At 37.0% G+C, this 20,692-nt stretch overlaps 2 protein-coding genes across 4 annotated transcripts; one reads left to right on the plus strand and one right to left on the minus strand.

Annotated features, from left to right (window-relative positions):
• Positions 1-2,501: 2,501 nt before the first annotated feature.
• On the minus strand, positions 2,502-13,089 carry LOC140802064 (uncharacterized). Of its 3 annotated transcripts, XM_073157480.1 has the most exons (15): positions 12,874-13,089; positions 12,569-12,719; positions 11,044-11,138; positions 10,701-10,762; positions 10,521-10,612; positions 10,266-10,401; positions 8,783-8,869; positions 7,796-7,889; positions 7,123-7,230; positions 5,856-5,956; positions 5,603-5,668; positions 5,410-5,497; positions 4,428-4,488; positions 3,729-3,792; positions 2,502-2,913 (listed from the first exon to the last, which is right to left on the minus strand). In XM_073157480.1, exons 1-15 carry the CDS (start codon positions 12,929-12,931, stop codon positions 2,779-2,781), a joined length of 1,398 nt encoding a protein of 465 aa, XP_073013581.1. In that variant the 5' UTR covers positions 12,932-13,089; the 3' UTR covers positions 2,502-2,778. The 3 variants fall into 3 exon arrangements, with proteins under 3 accessions (XP_073013581.1, XP_073013582.1, XP_073013583.1); XM_073157481.1 differs by lacking the exon at positions 8,783-8,869 and having other exon boundaries at positions 12,874-13,078; XM_073157482.1 differs by lacking the exons at positions 10,521-10,612; positions 10,701-10,762 and having other exon boundaries at positions 10,266-10,384; positions 12,874-13,078.
• A 3,388-nt stretch (positions 13,090-16,477) lies between these two features.
• Positions 16,478-20,547, plus strand: LOC140801956 (probable alkaline/neutral invertase D). The gene is made up of 5 exons (XM_073157354.1): positions 16,478-16,703; positions 17,017-17,448; positions 17,784-18,215; positions 18,876-19,434; positions 19,972-20,547. Exons 2-5 carry the CDS (start codon positions 17,056-17,058, stop codon positions 20,265-20,267), a joined length of 1,680 nt encoding a protein of 559 aa, XP_073013455.1. The 5' UTR covers positions 16,478-16,703; positions 17,017-17,055; the 3' UTR covers positions 20,268-20,547.
• The last annotated feature ends 145 nt before the right edge of the window (positions 20,548-20,692 follow it).

Below are 20,692 nucleotides of genomic sequence, written 5' to 3' on the forward strand. Positions count from 1 at the left end.
TTTATTAAAAATTACCTGTGAATATCACGTGAGTAAATTTAAGTATTTTAGAAAATTATTTTAAGAGAGAGAGAGTATTATGGGTCCCACTAAGAAGTCTTACGTACTAGCACCACTTGTCTCTCTCTACATAGACATTGAAGAAGACCCCTTCCTTCCTCTCTCTTCCCTTCTTTCCCACCCACACACACACACACACAGGCCACAGCATAGGAGGAGGCAATCTGGCCCCGCATCCGAGGTCACGGATCACAGAGAGGGAGAGGGCTCCCAATAATGTACATATAGCCCCTCCACTCATCCATCCGACACGTGGCTGACTGCCAATCGCCTGATCGGCCGACGGCAGCGAGTGAAGTCGACCTTTTCTCCACCTCCGCTGCCCCTTCTCTAGCCGTCAGATGCCGTACCTCCCAATCAGAGCCGTACACGGTGGAGCACGTGGAAGTGATCCCTCTAAGAGTCAGATCGCAACGTGCTGTAACCCAAGTATCGGTAAGAGTAAGATTCCCTCCTCACGATTACCACTGCACTGCAGCGGTGAAGCGTACCTACCAGCTCATGACAAAACAATACGAATTCATATATTTTTAAGTATAAAAAATATATATGAAAATTATATAAAATAAATTTCGTCTGTAGAGAAGATTATGAATTCGATTGGTTTTCAACATAAGTTTCTTCAAATTGAATATATATATTATAAAAAAATTTAAGTATATAACACTTATATGAATTAAAAGTAGCCTATCTTTCTTCATTTTTGATGTAAGGTACCTATCTTTTCTTTATTTTTTATGTAAGGTCCGTAGACATGAAACTCACTTATTTAGTGTGTAGTGCAGTCTTAGAATAGACGAAAACTCAAATTTCCCACCCAAATTGTATGTAGAGAGAGAGAGAGAGAGAGAGAGAGAGAGAGACAGACAGACAGAGAACTAGGGTTCTTGTTGATCTGTTTGATTCCAAGGCCATAAGATTAAGCCAGATGAGTGCAGGCAATTCATCCCTCCGCATTGGATTGTTCTGATTGTCGCCTCCCAGAAAACGACGGCTATGGAAAATATTCGTAACAGTGAAATTTTCATTTCGATCACCAAATATGACTGACGTTAAGTTCCTGCTCAATTCCCTCTCGATACAGGATATAGAACAAGCTGTCACTATTATTCATTCTAAACTTATTTTGAGATGAGAAAAAAAAAGAAGAATTCATATTAAAGTTAGCAGCAGTGGATCATAGATCCCAATAAAGATGGATGCAAGGGAGACCGATGTCAGGAAGGCTGCAAGTTCAGAAGGGACCCCTCAATAAAAGCCGTACGCCCACTGTTCATATCATCATCTCCCCAACCATTGGAAGAAAGCAAACAATGATCTCATTGAACTCAACCAGGCCTACGTGTGCTACCTACAAGTCACACGAGTTATCGCCAAAGCTCTAATCATAAGAGTGCAAAGCTTGTATAAATTCACTAAACACAATAGTAAGAGGAATTTTTAATTTCTTAATGGCTTATCCATGAACTAAGAGGTATTAGTACTAATTGTTGGTTACCGCTTAAACCTAAATAATCCTTCCATATGCTCGGTTTATTTTCTTCCTTTTTATACATAAAATGTTTTTTTTAGCTATATTACAATAACAGATAATATTTGTACAAATAGTATGATAGGAGATACTGGCTCCCCTAAACAAAGTTGCCAAAAAATTTTACGATAGAAACGAACAAAGTTACTTGCACCTCGTTGACCCAGGCAGTCTCATAATGCATTTAAACTAATGTTTGGGCTTCGTGCATACTCCACGGGGTACCCTATAGATAAATGAGTTAAGGACCAAGCAATAGTGTATTAGTTCAAATAGTAAGTACCGTACTAGTAATCGAATTAATGCCTGTACCGACCGATAGTCAAAATGTGATTCCTGCAGTAAAGGGAAAAGGAAAGGCCAGTAACTATAAGAATCCCCAGCCTTTTTAATAGCCATAAAAACTCGCAACGACCCAACTGCATTGGTCGCCATTGACCAATTTTTTTTTTTTTTTTGTTGCGATCTCTTGATCCAGATTGCATCGACTTCCCTGCAATCCCAGGAATTGGCAGTATTTGATTAGGTCCTAAATAATAAGGTTGTAGGATAATTCCTTCAACCTAGCAAAGTCTCATTAAAAGCTTACCACTTCTAATGCATGTACACCACCACCCCCAAAAGGGAAAATAACTTATATAAAAGATTCTATATTATTACCCACTGAAGCTCTGTGGAGCTACAATAAGCTTTTGCAAAGGAAAATGAATGCTGCAATAGGTTGGAAGCAATCCAGGCAGGTATGATTCTAAAATACCAAAAAATATCAAGGAGGTTAGAGATTCCTGAATGCTTTGTCAAGGAAAATTCACATTTGCTTCCCTTTTCCAAATGTCTTAATCAAGTGGCCTCTCATTATAAGGTTGCAATCATCATAATTCATCAAATATGACAGATAAGCACAAAGATGTGAAGCAGTCAACAATTAATTTGAAGGCAAAACAGTGGTCTCCAATATTCGTTGAAAAAAGGTCAAATAAAAAATTGTTTTACAGCAAGAAGAAAAAAAATCTCCATCTCCGCTCATTGCAAAAACAACATAAATATGCATCGGATCGCCAGGAAAGACATAATTGAGACTACTAAGACATATGACAACATACAAGGATGGATGCAAAAGTAATATCAGATTATGACTTACTTCCACAAATATATTAGATTATTAACAAGAGAAGGCTGAGACAAAGCTAATTATTGGTATTGCCTCTTGTTGGACGGCATACGTGGTTCCTTTTTCGAGCATGTTCAAGACTATTGTGTTGGGTGCGGCAAAGATAACCATACCAGCAGTTCTCCCTATCGGCCACATCAGGTGGAAGAAGCTGTAAGAGCACAAAATATAACAGAACAGTCAAGAAACATAGTTTACATCTAACAGCAGAAAATGTTGACTTCTGAGACCACAAATTTCTTGTTTCAAGACAGTTTTAATTAACTGTCTGGTCACTTGTCTTTAAGTCATTTTTACTTCTGATACGCAGAAAATTAGGTTCACATACAACAAAACTAAAAACAAATACCAGAGTGATTATAAGATACAAGGAAAATGAATTTACTAATGCATGTTTAATGATGAAAACTAGACCTTAATATTGGAGTTGATCTTTAGAAAATAAAGCTAAAATAACCATGTTGAAGATCCACAGCTAAAATAACCATGTTGAAGATCCACACTTCACATTGTTAATACATGAATAATGTAACAGTTTATCCACGAATATTCAGGACAGAAATTATTGATTTCTCTATCACAAATTGCAATGGCAAATAAACAACTTGTCTGCCCAAACTATCCACCACGTTCTTATGGTACATTAAGTTGTCCCATATAATATCTATCTCGGGACAATAATAATAGCAACAACAGCATAAACATAATAGCAGATTCACTCAGTTTACAATATCCTGGAAGATGCATCAGTAATCAACATGATTTGGAAGTGAGACTCGCTACAAGGTACAATACAAGGAAAAGGGTAAACAGGGAAAAATAATAATAACAATGATAATTCATCCATGCAAAATTACAGGTCCTACTGATGCATCCTTTCACCATTCTTGCAAATGCTTCAATAGCATTAAGTAACTTACAAAAATTGAGCCATAATTTTCAGTAAGAAAGGTTAGAAGCACATACATGTCTAGGCATCGATAATCGGAACCAGTACAAGAGGTAGTCAACCAACTTGTTGTAACAGTCACTGCATTCATTTGAAAACCTCAGTAATACATCTTCATCAGTTAAGAATTAAGAGGATGTTTAATGTAATAATAATAGGCATAAATAAGAATTATAATTCACGAGAAGGAAATTAATATGAAAAGCAGACATATCCAATGAACAACACAAAGCAGAAATAGATGGAAAAGATACATTTCTACTAACAAAATGTTAGAAAATCATTCTAGATACATTCTACTGGAACTGGCTTTGAAGATCTTAATTTAAGACTAACTAAAGAGGAAAGCATTGAGAATTACTAATTTATTGATCGCCATGATAATTACCAAGACGCTTGTACAGAAAGACATAAAATGCTACGTGACAAATAGTTTCATGAGTATCAAAAGCAAGGAATACCTAGTAACTCTATCTACAGATAACAATTGAGAAGTAAAACAACTATTTCTCAATTGCTAAAAATTTGGAATATGTCAGGTTATTGTAGGGCCTGACGGCAGAAGACAAAGAAGAAACAACTAAACATAAACAAAAATAGCTCAATCAGCCATTATATCTCTATAACACAGAAGGAAGAAGAAACACCAAACGCAAATCAAACTTGCATTAATTCCACTAAATCACTAAAAGGGCCAGCCACAGTATGCCACTTACTTGCAAAGATGTGTACTGGAGGTGATTGCCTCAACATGATTTATTTGCAGCCTTGTACGGTCTGCATGGACCAAAAAAGATGAAAATTGTAAGTCTTGATGATAATTAGACATCTTTATCCATAGAAAAGAGAAGAAAAGAGGGTTTCTTTGAAGAAGACATGAACACTAAATAAAACAAAAAAAAAATTTACATAGATCCAAGAGATATAACATTTTCTTCCATATATCATGCATCTTTTGTAATGTGACTTTGCATAATTGCTTGTAGCCCTATAATTATATTCAAAAGTTGCTCTTTTACATGCATTTAAATAGAAAAGAAAATTTGAAGACTCAGACCTTGAAATATTAATGGTAACCCCAGAATATTCTAGAGAATTCAAATCTAAAACTTTCTGGAATGCAAGTTATTCTGATTGTCATGTTAAGAAAAATTGTGAACATATATTAAAGAATTAACAACTGCACCGATAATTGCATTGAATTATATATAGGACTACAGCTAGAGGAAGGATTCGCAAAACGCATGATTAACAATGTTACCAGATATCTAACATATCCACCTTAGGGATCTTACCATAACTAGCATTTCCCATTTCTGCAGTTGATTCATGAATGAAACTCAGACCAGTCTGTTTTCAGGATATATTTGACGAATCATAATAAGAAATGAATAGGTGATTTATCCTGGCTAAAGCAATGGACAAGCAAAATCTAAGATTCCTTATTTGCCAGTAAAAAGGCATTCAGTTTGGCCAGGATTAGAAGCAAAGAATGTGGGATATTTTGACACTTTCAAAGTTCAGGGACAGGTCCAGCTGGGTTCCCCAGAAATAGAAACAAGCCTCCAAGTTGGCAATGCTAAATTGTTATGTTTTTACCACATGAGATAAGAGAACGTGACTATCATAAACATTTTCCTGCTATGCTACTAAATAAGGAGCTATTGAAAATTCATCACTGTGAGCGGCAAGTGTTACCTATTTCCTTATTATTAAATTTGGCGATCCAATCCGAAATTACAGCCTGCAATGTCTTCCCTGTTTGCCGTATGCACCTTTCCGTAATCTAACAAAACAATTCTAATGTAGTCACATCTGAGATAATTCATTCTAAGAAGACAGAATATTTTTGTTCCATATAAGCACCAGCTCAGGGTATAAGTACTCATACATCTTTCTCGTAAGGATTATTTTGGTGTGTTGAATCAGGAATCCTGGAGATAGTACGTTCACAAATCTGCAATAGCAAGAAATATCAGTAATAGATTCTGCAAAAGACATCAAAATAAAAATGCATAAGATGCATACAAGTTCCAGTATTTCATCTAAGTTTCCTTGAAAATAAGTGTTACTTTTATAGCTTAAGACAAAATATATTATAGTCAAATACAGAAGGAGGTCGATGATTAGAAAAGTTGACATACTGGTTTGAATATCTCCCTATCACAGATTACATCAAAATCACTTGCATCCACACCTTGAGAATGCCAATAAGCCCCACAAAATGTTCTATCACACCCTATGCCTGCAAGATAAGTGGCATTTCATTATACAGCCTTGAAATCCCATATTTTAATCAGAAGTTGACATGATGGAAGTCAAGCTGAAATTCACATCAGATAGTATCAATACAATTCAGTGAATGAAAGGACCCGATAAAAACATGTAAATTGGAATGATAAACATGTGAGCTAGTTTAACACTAAAAAACATGCAAGAGAAAAAATATTCACCATTAAGAAACCACTGATATCATTAATAATGCACATAACTTTACGGGCAATGAGTAGGAAAAGTATTTTAGGTGTCACATAATTGATAACACTTTAAAAAAAAGGAACAATATGGTTCCTTCACCCTTCGCCACTTGCCATCAACCTTGACCTCAACCTCACTGACCTCGTCTCTCACCAACTTAAATTTTCATTTAACCCGACTTGAACCCTTTCTTCCTCTTTGGTAAGGGTTAGGGCATGGGTGCGAGCTATGAGAGCTCGATAGACGGCGAGGTCGAGCAGCTATGGTGACGGCGATGGTGAGGTTGAGCGGCGACATCGAGCAACGAAGATGAGCGGCGAAGCTACTAGGAGGGGTATCGTGCGGCACCCTTCACGCCACGTGCTGGTACGCCGCAGGCACGATAAGAGCCAACCGGCACGCGGAGCCATCGTTGGGAATTACATTGTGGTGAATGGTTAGAGTACATAGTATGTCAAATGGCTTTCTCACATGATCCAACAAAACTTAGGTAGGGGCAATTTATAATCGTACTTTATTTGCAGAATACACAAGACATGGTACAGAATAAAGATCACGTGAAAAAAGACCTAAATGTCCATTAGATAACATGCAGCAACGAACCAACAAAAGGGGGTATTAAATTCAATGCAATGTACAATAATATCCAGCTTAGAGAAGTCCTCATGATCTTAAAGACAGATTAAGTGTTCCGAACAAATGAGGAGTGCCGAATTTGTTGGAACATCCAACCAGAACAAATAAAATCAACAATAAACTTGGGTACAATTGGAAACAATGACGATAACAAGAAATTCAAAGCAGATACTCAAGATCCTTCTCAGCATAATAAACTCAAAGTAGAAGAAAATAAGGTGGGCAAGACATTATGCAGTGAAGTCCTGTCACTGGTAATCTAAGTAAAATAATTTCAAGATGGTACATGACAATTACAATGTTGAGTTACACCAATATTAGGTCTAGATGGCATCATCCCTCCACATCCATGACACTGCAAGTGACCAGTACCAGGGCGGCATCTAAATCCACCAAGTTCAGTGCCTGCTGAAAATTTGTAAAGTTAAAAAAAGTGCAAGGCCAGCACAATGGTAGGAAACCCATAAAATTAACTCAGCTATCAAAATGCAAATAATCATAGTACTAAGATATAAGGTACTTAGCTTGAAAGCAAAAAAGAATCTAGATAACCCAAGAGAGAATGAGATACATTTCAATATTTCATAAAAACTTTTTGTAGTTGTATACATTCTATTAAAAGGGGTGTTCCAATGCGAGGCATATGTAGTCCAACCCCCATTGTCAGAGAGCAGACCGTCACAATAGGAATGATTAGTCAAATAAATAAAATCAGATATCAGTGATTCCTATTACCAATAAGAGGTTAACAATAACTAGTTTTACATTACGAAATCAAATTCTTTTCTTTGAATAACATGAGGGAATGGTTTAGATGCATGGCATAATTTACACAATATCCTTCAAATAATATTTTATCTGTATAAAACATCTATTGTAATAACACTGTTTTGAAGATCAATAATGTGAATGGGAAAAAAATTAGGGACATGAGATAGTTACTTTCGTATGATAAAGAAGGTTATATTACCACACTGAGGGCATGGAAGATTCGTTTCATTGCTCTCATCAATGGAATATGACAAAGGGCGCTTTCTTGACTGGTTTTTCTCCCTTTCAAATATCTTAGACAATCACCGAAACATAATTCCAAATCAGTTATAAGCGTAGATATCAAGATGCTAACAAATTGGTGTCAACGATATGCACACAACCTCTGTTAATTTAGTATGAGATAAATTGCATCAAACATCAAAAGTAGCGGCTTTTTCATAAGATGGCATTTAGATTTTAGAAAACTGGTAAAACATTTTAGTGTATGAATATCATCGCTATTCACAAGCTTTTTCCCAATTAAATAACTTTTGCAATGAGGAAATAGCAATGATCGGAAAACGTACAATTTCTTGCCATCCTCCAAAATTGGTGTTGACTTATTGGCAAAGGTAGATTTAAGCAAGAGTACTGCACATAATGAAAATAGAAAACAAGTCGACATGTACATATATATCTTCTTCTTTTGTATAGCCTCAAATAAAGGAGTGAAACTCCCAAATTTAACCTAAACATGGAAAAGAATAGAAGAAGGGAGCTAATCTTTAATCTTTCTGCAAGAATGACTACGTCAAAATCTAAAATGAAGCACAACTTGCAAGATCTAACCTCATATGCATCAGACAAGGCACTACCTAATTTCTTTCTTTAAAAGCATAATGCTTTCAAACAGCCAAACCATCAATTTGGGGAAAAAAAAGTTCATGACTGAGAAATCAGGAGCATCAACATCATACTTCAGCTCTATATTTGATTTGTCAAATATATCAACTTGCAATTTATTACATAGAAAAAAACTTTCTAAGTATAACTACAAAGAAGAGTAAAATGAATTGATTGACATCACTAAACATATATACATCAAGAAAGAGATGCTCTTGTTTAGCACTAAATGAAATCTAAGCAGACTGATAGATCTATATGCTAACCTGTCATTTTTAACATAAACTTCTAAAAAACTTACAAGATTTGACTTAACCAAGGCATATGTATCTAACAGTGCAATTTCTTCAACAGGACGCTTTAGTGAAGAAAATTTTTGCAGGATAGCCTACAGAAGATAGAAACCAAAATGAGAAATATTTTCTGTAGGCAACAATAAAATGAACACCAATATCCCATAACACATGTACATAAATAGGAAGGAACACCAATATCCCATAGAAGTCATTTGCCTCCGAACGTATGAATCTAACAGAATCCCCAAAAAGCTCAGTTTTCCGTATATCTTTTTTGTAGAAGTGTTGGTCATCTAAAATGTAACTACAAACAGATTTCAGGAACAAAGATGCATCACCCAGAATAGACGAGGCAAACAGGTCAATGGAATGGATCATAAGTGTCAACTGGTATACAGTGCAAATAGTGATCAAACCATTGTGCTATGTGATTGTGCGCAATGACACGATCAGTATGGATTGCTTATCAAGTCATCTAGCTTCTTTCCCTGCTTATTGGTACATGTTCTAGGCATGATTGGCTAGTATGACAAGATAAACCAGTATTAAACAGATAACCATGCCCTTTTTGTGAGTATAATATATGCACATGTCTCACATGAAGGTATATGTGAACCCAGAGTGTGCAAAATCATTTGAACCATGGCCTGACCTTAGAATACCAAAGCGCTTAATTCATTTTACGTCTAAAAGTCAAGAAAATAAAAGAAGCTTGACAAGCGGTGGAACATACATTAATGTAAGTTAAAATCGTGGTGAAAGAGAGATTACAGTCACTGCATATTCTTCATAAGTACCTGTTGAGCCAATGGATCAGCCTTTAGTCATATGGGCAAACTTTATCCTAAATTATTGCATCGCTCTTAAAAACTAGGAAGTAGAAATAAACTTCATGCAAAAGCTGATTTTACATCTTCTCATGCAAAACTCCATCCTTCTTAAAACCTCAATCCCATATCAATAACTAAGTATGAAATAGTATACAAAAGACCAATGATGCAAAAATCAACGATTTTGAGAGTCAGGAAATGCATTAAGCGGATCCAGTTAAGACCTCAAAATGTTGAAGTTCATACAGACAACTTTAACAGATAAACACCTGATAAGCTTGTGATAACAAAGACAATTGATGAAAATATCAATGATTTTGACAGTCAGGAAATATATTAGCTGGATCCAGTTAGGACCTCAAAATGTTGAAGTCCATGCAAACAAATTTAACAGATAAACACCTGATAAGCGAAGTTGTGATAAAATTGAAAGATTCAAAACATTGCTAAATTTGAGAATTGAGACGACTTGGAAACTGAATTGAGCAAAAAAATTCTAAATGTCACAGTAAAGGTATGTTGTTGGCGTTCCAAAAGGAAAATTGCAGTGGCTCTTGGCTCATTGTGCATCTTTGCTTACAGGATATAAAGATTAAAGGGCTAGAAGAGATTCAAAGCTTATGACAGAATAAACAGAAATAAGTCAAGGTAATTGTACCTCCTCAATATTCCGCAAGAAGTGATTCTTTCCAACAGAATGTACACTTGCCCTGCACTGAGGACATGCAACATTTTGTGCTCTATCATGTGAACGTGTTGAAGACCTTCTTAACCACTCTGAGAAGCAACCATTGCTTTAAAAAGAGAAACAGGTGAGAGTTCAAATCGCAAAAAAATATTAGGAAATAAAGAATGCAGACAAGATGGAGGGAGGAGGGAGGAGCGGAAGGGGAACATCAGGATGAATGAGTACCAGAAGTTATGGAGGCAAGGAGCAACAGTAATAACATCATGCCATACGTTTAAGCATATGCTGCATTTTGCATGCTCAACATCTAGCATGATCTGGCAGCAACCACATTATAGTAACTAATGAGTGAATATAGGAAAATCGCTAAAAGGAACTTGACAAAAGATATTCACAAACAAACACCTTAATATTCTTTCCATCATGACTCTGGGTACTTATTACTTCAAAGGCATAAGTCAAATACCCTGAAAAGTACAATGGGAATAGATAATACATTTTAAATGACCTACATATAGGTAATAACATTGCAAAGAATGTTTTATCCTAGCATGCTAGAAGCAAATCACCAGGAAGAACCATTACCAGTTAGATTTTTTTTCTTTAGAAAAATAACCAAAGAAGATTACTTGTAAAGTTGCAAAAAAAAGTAATAGCATAAATCTTCTAGGTTGCTGATTGTACAACATAGTTGTGCTGCAAAAGAATCTCAATAGCTTTTGGGGGAGAAAAGGATCCTGTACCTCACCTTCTCTATCAGGCCCTGAAATGACTTCACTTCCGCTTTTTATATCCACTGCTTCTTCTCCAACAACGTTTCCATCAACAATTATAGAATTTGAACTTTATCAATGAGAATTGGAGAAAGGAGGCATGCAGAAACAAGTTTCATAAAAAAAATTCTCATCAAAATCTTAGGAGGAAATGTAGGTACTGACATCAAATGCTTATGGAGATCAAAAGACATGCCATATGTAACAAAATTCAAAATAGGAACTACATCTCAGACTTTGCAAATGAATCACAAGGTTGAGCAAACAAGTCATCATAAGCTTGATTAGTGCATGAAACAGGACTACAGGATCTTGGTAGCGGCTATCTTTGTTTTTCATCTGCATCAGAACAATAGCTTCCTTTTCTCATGTATACTAGATAATTTAGATGAAGAATCAGGTCTAAAGATTCTCTTTGGATGCCCTTTCAGCAATCTTTCCTTCTAGATTGAATCACTTTTTTCTGTATCCATGTTTGTTGTCTTTATTTATCTCCTTTCAAATGATGTTTGATTACTTGATCGCAATAATACTCAAATCATCTAAGCACTTGGATGGTGTGATTTGAGGGTTACTACTGATTGGTTGGTTGTAGCAATAATGTTTTACCACAAACTATGAACCAGATGTCCTCAGTTTGGTTGTAGCAATATATCTACCCTTTTATAGCATTGTATCAATATATCTAAGTAATTTGGATGGTGTAATTTGAGGATTGGATGTAAAGTGTAGATGTTAACATGTAGTCATTGTATACATAGATAATGATACTGTATATATGGACCCATGCATTGCAGGCATGAGCTATAAATACAAAAAAAGAAAGTCAATCTATTGTATAGTGGTAAGTGTAGATATTAACATATAGGCATTGCATATATACAAAATGATAATGCATATATGAATGCAGGCATTGCAGATATTAGCTATAAGTGAGGAAAAAAAAATTTGCTGATTGGTGGTATAGTTGTCAATATGTAATCATTGCATATCTAGATAATTGTAATACATATACAGATACATGAATTTCAGACATAGAGAATGGTACTGTAATATTTATCATTTACAGTATGATGTTTAGTCCATTTACCCCATTGCACCACTTTATGTCACGTAAAAGGGTATCGTCGTAAATTCATGAGACAAAAACAAAAGTTTCCTTCTTTCCTTATGTCGCATCAAAATAAATATTACATCATTGTTCTAGATTACAATCAAACATTAGAATACCCCCACTCTAGATTAGAGGTACAACTTTAAGAGTAAGAATATAGACTAACTATTCTAGATATTTTTCCCCTTAATCCAAACGGGACCTATGGTAATACTTGGAAACAGTGAAGAAGTGCAAACATAAACAAAAACTTATCAATTTCCTACTTCACAACTTTCAAATATGGCGTTTCTCCTCAGTTTGGCGAAACGGAAGGATTTGTCAATATTAATAAAACGGGATAAGAGAAACGGCTCTGAAATGATTCAATAACTCGTTGCCCTAACCTCAAGTTTCTTATTGTCGCCAAATCTTTATCCCCATTCCTCCTTATCTCGCACCATGTGAACTTCTCCACCGACGAGCTCGTGACCTCGGAGCATATCATCGTGTCCCCCAATCTGATCTCCACTTCCGAACGCCTGGAATCGGCGGGCACTGCAGCATTCAAGATACCGTTACAAAGTATTCGGAGGCAATCTACATTCTTGATCGCAAGTACATCACGTTCTTCGTCGAAGCCCTAACTTCCTGGTCGCAGAAGAGATAAATACAGAGAGAGAGAGAGAGAGAGAGAGAGAGAGAGGAGTACCGAGTTTGGCCCAGACGAGATCGTCTTCCTTCGTACCAGAACATTGGCCGGACTCCATTCCAGAGAAGAGAGCGAGAGAACGAGAAAGAGAGACGTCTCTTTAATAGGTGGCGAGAGAGGAAGAAAGGAACCGAGGCTTGCAATGGAGAAAAGCTTTGATGCCGCCTATGAGGCTTTCAAGACGTGAAGGCCACCTGCCTCCCTTGTATGTTCATTAAAAAGAATAATTACAAATAACATCCTATAGTTTAACTATATTATAATTGAAAGAAATACTCCCTGTTGACAAATAGAGCCTCCGTTATGCTAATTGTTAAAACCTAAAAATTACTAAACCATACGTGGAGGCTCCGATCAGTTCATAAATAAGAAACAGCAAGGGTCTCTTTTATAATATTGTCAAATATAAGATGTTATTTCTAATTTTCTCTTTATTAAAAATTTGCAAATAGAAATTATCTTTTGGATTAAAAAGTCCTCCCAAACTTTTGTTTACGTGGTCAATCTTCTTCCAAACTTATTACATATGGTTTAACTTTAAAATTTATTATCTAAAAGGTCTAATTTAGACATAACATCGGTCATCAGAGAAAATTTAATATGTATTTATATTTAAATTAAATATTTTAAAATATTTTATCTAATTATAATCTGATAATTAGAGATAATTTTATTAAATTAATAGATAAATATGAATTAAAAAAATTTCTTATCCAATAAAGTGTCAGATGAGGTGTCGTCGTGTTGATGCTTTCTAATTTGCATAAAATGTTAATAAATTTAATAATTTTTTATTTAGCCAGTAATTGACATGTAAAACAGACTTATTTTTGTATGCATATTTTATAAATATATATACATTTATAATTTATGCATGAATCAAACGCTACATTTTGGGCCGAAACGTGTGCATATTTGGCCGGGCTTAGATCCAGCCCCTATTAGTTCCTATGTCCGATCCCAAAAAAAAACTCTAAACACAATTTTCTACCAAAATGCCTAATAATAGACCAACTTTTAGCTAGTGTATGTAAATCCGATTTATTGACTTTTTAATTTAATATTATATTTATAGTCTGGTTAAATTATTTATAATTTTAAGTTTCAATCTGAGTTCTTAGTTATTATTTAAATATTTTTGCAAAATAAAGTAAGAGAGAATTAGAGAAAGAAGAAAAAGAAACAAGAAAGTTTTGAAGGGGGGAAAAGTTTTGAATTCGGAGTTTTCGCCGCTCATAGAGAATTAGGTCTTGAGTTTAGGGATTCTCTGAATGGGTTCAGGATTCCTAAACTAATTTAATAATTAATTTTTTTTTTATATCTAATCAAGTTTATTCTGTAAAAAATTAAGACTAAAAAATAAGACTAACTAATCGAGTTCAGAGTTTACTCTCAAACTAAACAAAACCTTAAATACTACCTGTTTATATTGCCAAAAGTATCCCACAGCTCGTAGTTATCACCTTTCCCCTCTTCCTTATTCCGGTTCCTCCTCCTCAATCTTTAACGGGCTTTGCACCTGTAAGGAGGTGGAATGGATTTGATTTCCTCCTTTTGTGTTCTTCCCAGTGATAATGGTGATAGAAAGAGATAGCTACAAGAATAGCTTTTAAGAAGAGCTGAGATAAGCCAAACTATACATCATTTCGTGGCTTTGGAAGAAACTACATAGTTTTAGGTGATTTGCTCTAGTCCTTTGAAGTTGAATTCAAGGCCATCTTATGTGACTGTTTTAAATGGGTATTATTTTATTTTATGATATGGAGCATCTAATAAATGTAGACACATTTGTCGGATAAATGTAGACACATTTGTCGGTTTTTTTATCGACAGATTTTTAAATTTTGTTGGTGATAGTTTAGCTAGGTATGTTTTTTGTGGGACTTCGACGGTTTGTCACACTAGTGTTCAATTTAGCCTAACTTTTAAAAAATAAAAAACTCAAAGATATAGACTATAAAATAAAGATCCTGACTCTAGATGAGATGATTTTGGTGATTTTTATAGGTTATAGAAATGCTAACACTTTCAATGTGTCTGCTTAGCCACACTCTCTTATTTAGAGAGATAATATGAAAGATGCAAATAATTCTGACCCAGTATTAAAATAATATTTTTTTTTATTATTCATGAGCTCAAAGATTAGATATATGGCTCGACAAAGAGCCAAACCTCTCTAGATATAGAGCCACTTAAGCCCCACCAAGTTTTTAGTTGCATAGTCTAGGTTTCAAGTCATATGCGTCGCCGAACAATTATTCTGAATCAAACGCCGCTGAGAACTACTTCAAGCCGTTTGCGTTGTTAAGATGTTCTTCCAAACTAACCGCACTGCCGAGCCATTAACCGAATCAAGCTAAGCCACCAAAACCACCAACCATCAATCACCAAACAATTTCTTAGTTATGAGGAAAGTACATGCAAACTAAAGTTAGTTGATAGTATTAAAATAATATTAAATAAAAAAATCGGATTACCGTACCAAAGGATCATGGATCCGAAGTTCCGATCTAAGCATCAAATAATTGCAACTCGCTCATAAATTCGAATCTTGTCTACTAAAACGACAACAGAGATCCTCCACTCCGTTCGATTCCACGAATCTCTGGCGTGTAATGTCACGTGTAGCACAGCGGCAGTGATCTCCTACCACGTGACCCACGGGCCCCACTTTTAGCGGCAGCCGATGAGACACCACCACTCGCCTTCTTATAACCGAGACTAATAAATGAAATCTGGACCGTCGTTAGTTCGAAGGGTTGATGATCAACCAATCGGACGGCCATTATTAATCCGCCGCCAGTGCGAACAATCGTATCGCTAGTCGAACACGATATCTGATCTGGGACCAATGAGAATGTTCCATGGCGAGCCGAATAAATGACATCTCGACCGTCGTTAGTTCCAAGGGTCGGTGATCGGTCCAATCGGACGGCCAGTATTGACCGACCTAACGCAGTGCGATCAATGGTATCGCTTGTCCAACACGGTATCTGATTTGGGACCAACGAGAACGCTCCATGTCTCCACGCTGTGCCGCCTCGTGGTAACGGACGAGCGCACGTGGATCTCGTGCAGAGATTGTGGCTTCGGAAATCGTGCGCGGTGTACGACTTCGCTTGGCTCCTCTGACCCCGACTAATAATGGAGTGTTGGTTATTCAAGTCACGGGAAAATAATTTGTGACCCAATAATTAACCCCATTCCGGCTCTTAGCTGCACGCAATTCGCATTAAATGAAGTTATTAAAAAGAGTAGTATGAGGCGTACCCTTTCGAGCTCTCATTAATTACACCCTAAGGTGGCGATATATTCTGTTTTTTTTATTCATAAAAAATTATATAATATTTTATAGCCAATGAAAGTAAAATTAGGTGGTAGAGTTTAAAACAGGAACTAAACCTTTATTTATTTATTTATTTATTTGCCTAAAATAACAAACGTCGCTCTCCAGAGATCGACCAAGACAAAAAGTTCATGGGCCAGCTAAACACTACCAACCCCGGGATGGAGCATTGTCCTTAGTCCACGTCAGCAGGGCGGCCTCTCCACAGGCCGTCACCGGCTACTGGCGGTCACCCCTCGAGCACGAGAAAGAAGAGGTGGCCGAGAAGAGCGGTATGAGAAGCGTAGACACGCTCATTTCGCCATTCGTCTCCTCTTCCTTCCTCTCATCCTCCCTCCCTATAAATACCCCCTTCTCTACGCCATGCTCTTTTTTTCCTCCTCTCATCCTTCCTCGCTCTTCTCCCGTCCATCTCTCTCTTCATCTCCAAATCTGCACCAACGACTTCTCCCACGGATCTTCTCGTATTCGATCTCAAAATACGGTCCGTTGGCTCTATTTCTTCCTGATTTTGTTGAATTTTTTTGACGTTTTATTTTGGCGCTTAATACGCGCTGTGGCAGTCTTCGATCAGTTTGGAGACACCTCGCCTCGAAATCGACGCATCTCAGCTTCGATCGGTTGTTTCGTAGCTAAGTTTGGGGAGATCTTGATGCTCTCTTGTTTGTTAGCTGGATCTGTTTGTTTCCTCTTGGAATCCTGCGTCTGCCGTCTCACGATAGCGAAATGTAGCTCGTTTTTATTCGATCGTAGCTTGAATCTCGCTTAAATTACGGTTTTATTTGGTTTTGATGCAGATCTTGAGGTGTTTTTTTGGATCGTAATTAGTTCCTGGAATGGAAGGGAATCGCGAGAGTGTAGGAATAAAGAAGGTCTCGTCTCAGTCCTCGATCACTGAGGCCGATGACTTCGATTTGTCAAAGCTTCTCGATAAGACGAGGCTAAAGATCGAGAGGAAGAGGTCGTTCGACGAGAGATCTATGAGCGAGCTCTCGATCTCAGGGAACATTCGAGCGGTGGATAGCTATGAGAACATATACTCCCCTATGGGATTGCGTTCTGTGTTCGACACGCCGGCGTCATTCTCGAGGAACTCGTTCGAACCACATCCGATGGTCGCAGAGGCGTGGGAGGCTCTCCGGAGATCTTTGGTGCACTTTAAAGGGCAGCCCGTGGGAACCATCGCTGCTTATGATCATGCATCAGAGGAAGTGCTTAATTATGATCAGGTACATCGCTGTGGAATTAATTTAACTTCGATTAATAGATCAAGAGCTAGGAAATATTTCATTGCAGGGTTGTTGGTATTACTCTGTTCGATGTCATGTCCTGTATAATGATAGGTTTGAATGTTAATGAATTGTCTTTAGTTGTCAAACTGATTGCTTCAACTCTGTTGCATACATTTTGTGCTTGGTTTTCCTAAGCTTATCTCTTCCTGAAGCAAGCAATTTCTGAAACTATTTATTGTGATTGGAACTTTGTAAACATGATTATTTGTAGGGATTCTATTGATTTGTTGTTTCCATGAACATCTTTTGATATCTTATCATTCCAAATGCAGGTTTTCGTGCGGGATTTTGTACCGAGTGCGTTAGCTTTTCTAATGAATGGTGAACCCGAGATAGTTAAGAATTTCCTCGTGAAGACGTTACAGCTTCAAAGCTGGGAAAAGAGGATAGATCGTTTCAAGCTCGGAGAAGGAGTAATGCCTGCAAGTTTTAAGGTGCTCCATGATCCGGTCAGGCATAGTGATAGTATAGTTGCAGATTTTGGCGAGAGTGCAATTGGTAGGGTTGCACCAGTTGACTCTGGGTTTTGGTGGATTATTCTTCTTCGTGCATATACAAAGTCTACTGGGGATATGTCTCTATCGGAAACACCAGACTGCCAAAAGGGTATGAGGCTTATATTAGCTCTTTGTTTGTCAGAGGGGTTTGACACTTTTCCAACCTTGCTATGTGCCGATGGTTGCTCGATGATAGACCGTCGAATGGTAGGAGCATCAACCTCTTGTTTTGCTTTCTTTTCACATTTATATTTATATCTTGAAATTTCTTACGTCATATCTATTGGTTGTTTCCTGCTTGTCATATTTACTGGATGTTTCTTGCTTGAAGAAATTTGCTATCTTTGTGTTTTGTTACTCGAGGAATTAAAATTGATTTTTATTATCATAGGAAAATCAAGTTAGATAAGAACCACTGAACTTGGACAATCTCCAACAACATTTAGCTGTCTAAACTTCTAGTTTCCAAATCATTTGAGAAATCTTTCTGTAAGTCTCTCAAAACAACACTGTAAAAATCTTGAGATATTTTTAGAGACTTTTGATAAATGCTAGCTTGGAATTTGTTTGTTGGAACAGTTATGTTCAAGTATCTTGGACTGAGACTATCTGCTCATTTGGAACAAAAACAAAACGTATTCCATATACTACTTTCTGGAAGTTGAAATCTGATGAACATGAAAGGTGATCAAAGATGTTCAAAAAGCACACATTTTAGTGGAGATAATCTTCATTAATTTTCATACAAGGGCTTGTACTTTTCTTGATGACTTCCTGAAATGTTTGAATCTGTTAATAAGTGTAATTTTCAACTTTTTATAGTTGCTTATACTTGAGAACTTTTCTGTCATGTCTCTCACTTTGCAGGGTGTTTATGGCTATCCTATTGAAATCCAAGCCCTTTTCTTTATGGCATTGAGATGTGCTTTATCAATGCTTAAACATGATAATGAGGGAAAAGAGTTTATAGAGCGAATAGTCACACGCTTGCCTGCCTTAAGTTATCACATGAGAAGTTACTTTTGGCTCGACTTCCAGCAGCTAAATGGCATATATCGATTTAAAACAGAAGAATATTCACATACAGCAGTCAACAAGTTTAATGTTATACCTGATTCTATTCCGGATTGGTTATTCGATTTTATGCCTTGCCGCGGTGGTTACTTTATTGGAAATGTTAGTCCTGCAAGAATGGACTTCCGGTGGTTTGCTCTTGGCAATTGTATAGCCATATTGTCATCTCTTGCTACCCCAGAGCAATCTGTGGCCATAATGGATCTAATCGAAGAACGCTGGGAGGAGCTGGTTGGTGAGATGCCCTTGAAGATATCCTATCCTGCTATTGAGAGCCACGAATGGCGGATTGTGACAGGTTCTGACCCAAAAAATACCAGATGGAGTTATCATAATGGAGGATCTTGGCCAGGTTAGTAGCAAACCAAACCACTGGTTTTTCTTTGTAGAATTGCATGTCTATTCTTTGCAAATGTAAATCAGAACAACCTTAGTTAATTGATCTCTCAACAGATACAATTACTTCTTCATAAAGACAACAGTATCGAAGAAAACGGTGATAAGAGAATGTTCACTAGCACATGCTATAAAATTTTCATTGCTAATCAACTCTTCGGAGTCTGATGTCTAGGATTTCTTCCATCTTATCAGTCATGTCACTTGCCCTAAAATGTTGGTTACTAGGACACAACTAGAGATTGTGTGTGGAAAATTCTTCACGAGCCCATGCTATAAAGTTTTTATAGTACTATCTCCATAGAGTTTATTCTTGAAAATTTCTTCACTCCTTAGTCATGGCATTTCCCATATAGTGTCCAAAGATTATTCTTTACCCTGGAAATTTTGAGCCAGATAATTTATATGCGATACTGCGCTCCTTATATTTCAATTGAAAAGAAAGAACTCTCTAATAAGTGATACTGCCCATCTTCCACCATGTTTTCTGCAGTTCTTCTTTGGATGCTTACTGCAGCATGCATCAAGACTGGACGGCCGCAAATTGCGAGAAGGGCGATAGAACTAGCTGAGAGCCGACTGCTGAAGGATAGCTGGCCGGAGTACTATGACGGGAAGCTGGGACGATATATCGGCAAACAAGCCAGGAAGTTTCAGACGTGGTCCATCTCAGGCTATTTGGTGGCTAAGATGCTGCTGGAAGATCCCTCGCATATAGGAATGGTCTCTCTTGAAGAGGACAAGGCGATGAAGCCTGTAATAAAGAGGTCAGCCTCATGGAACTGCTGAGAAGAAGCTCCAACTCGGACAAAAGCACGTACTCTCACACCATTGTTCTTTGGAAGCCATCCTCTATCCGAATTGGCAAGGTCTCTCTGTTCGGATAGCTTAACCCCTGCACGGACGCCATGTCTGCACAGTACACTACTACACATATCGACGCATGGGAAATAAGGTGAGCTTGGCGAATTCGGTAAGCATCGAAAAGTTTTTTAATTATTGTTTTTCTTTTCTCGACTTATTGTATGAGGAGCACCTATCTTACATAATTTAAAGCCCCCTTTTGTTAGATCTTGTTTGACCTGCTAACTCTATTATTATTGCAAAAGTTCGACTCACGATGGTCATATCTTTGATTGGCCAGTAGTTAGAGTTGCAACGGATTCAAGATTTGCATCTACTGATCAACCACTCTGAGAATTTGGAATAAGGAT

The sequence above is a fragment of the Typha latifolia genome, chromosome 15, assembly GCF_019914945.1.
Source record: "Typha latifolia isolate L0001 chromosome 15, TyphaL0001v2, whole genome shotgun sequence".
Taxonomy (NCBI): Eukaryota; Viridiplantae; Streptophyta; class Magnoliopsida; order Poales; family Typhaceae; genus Typha; species Typha latifolia.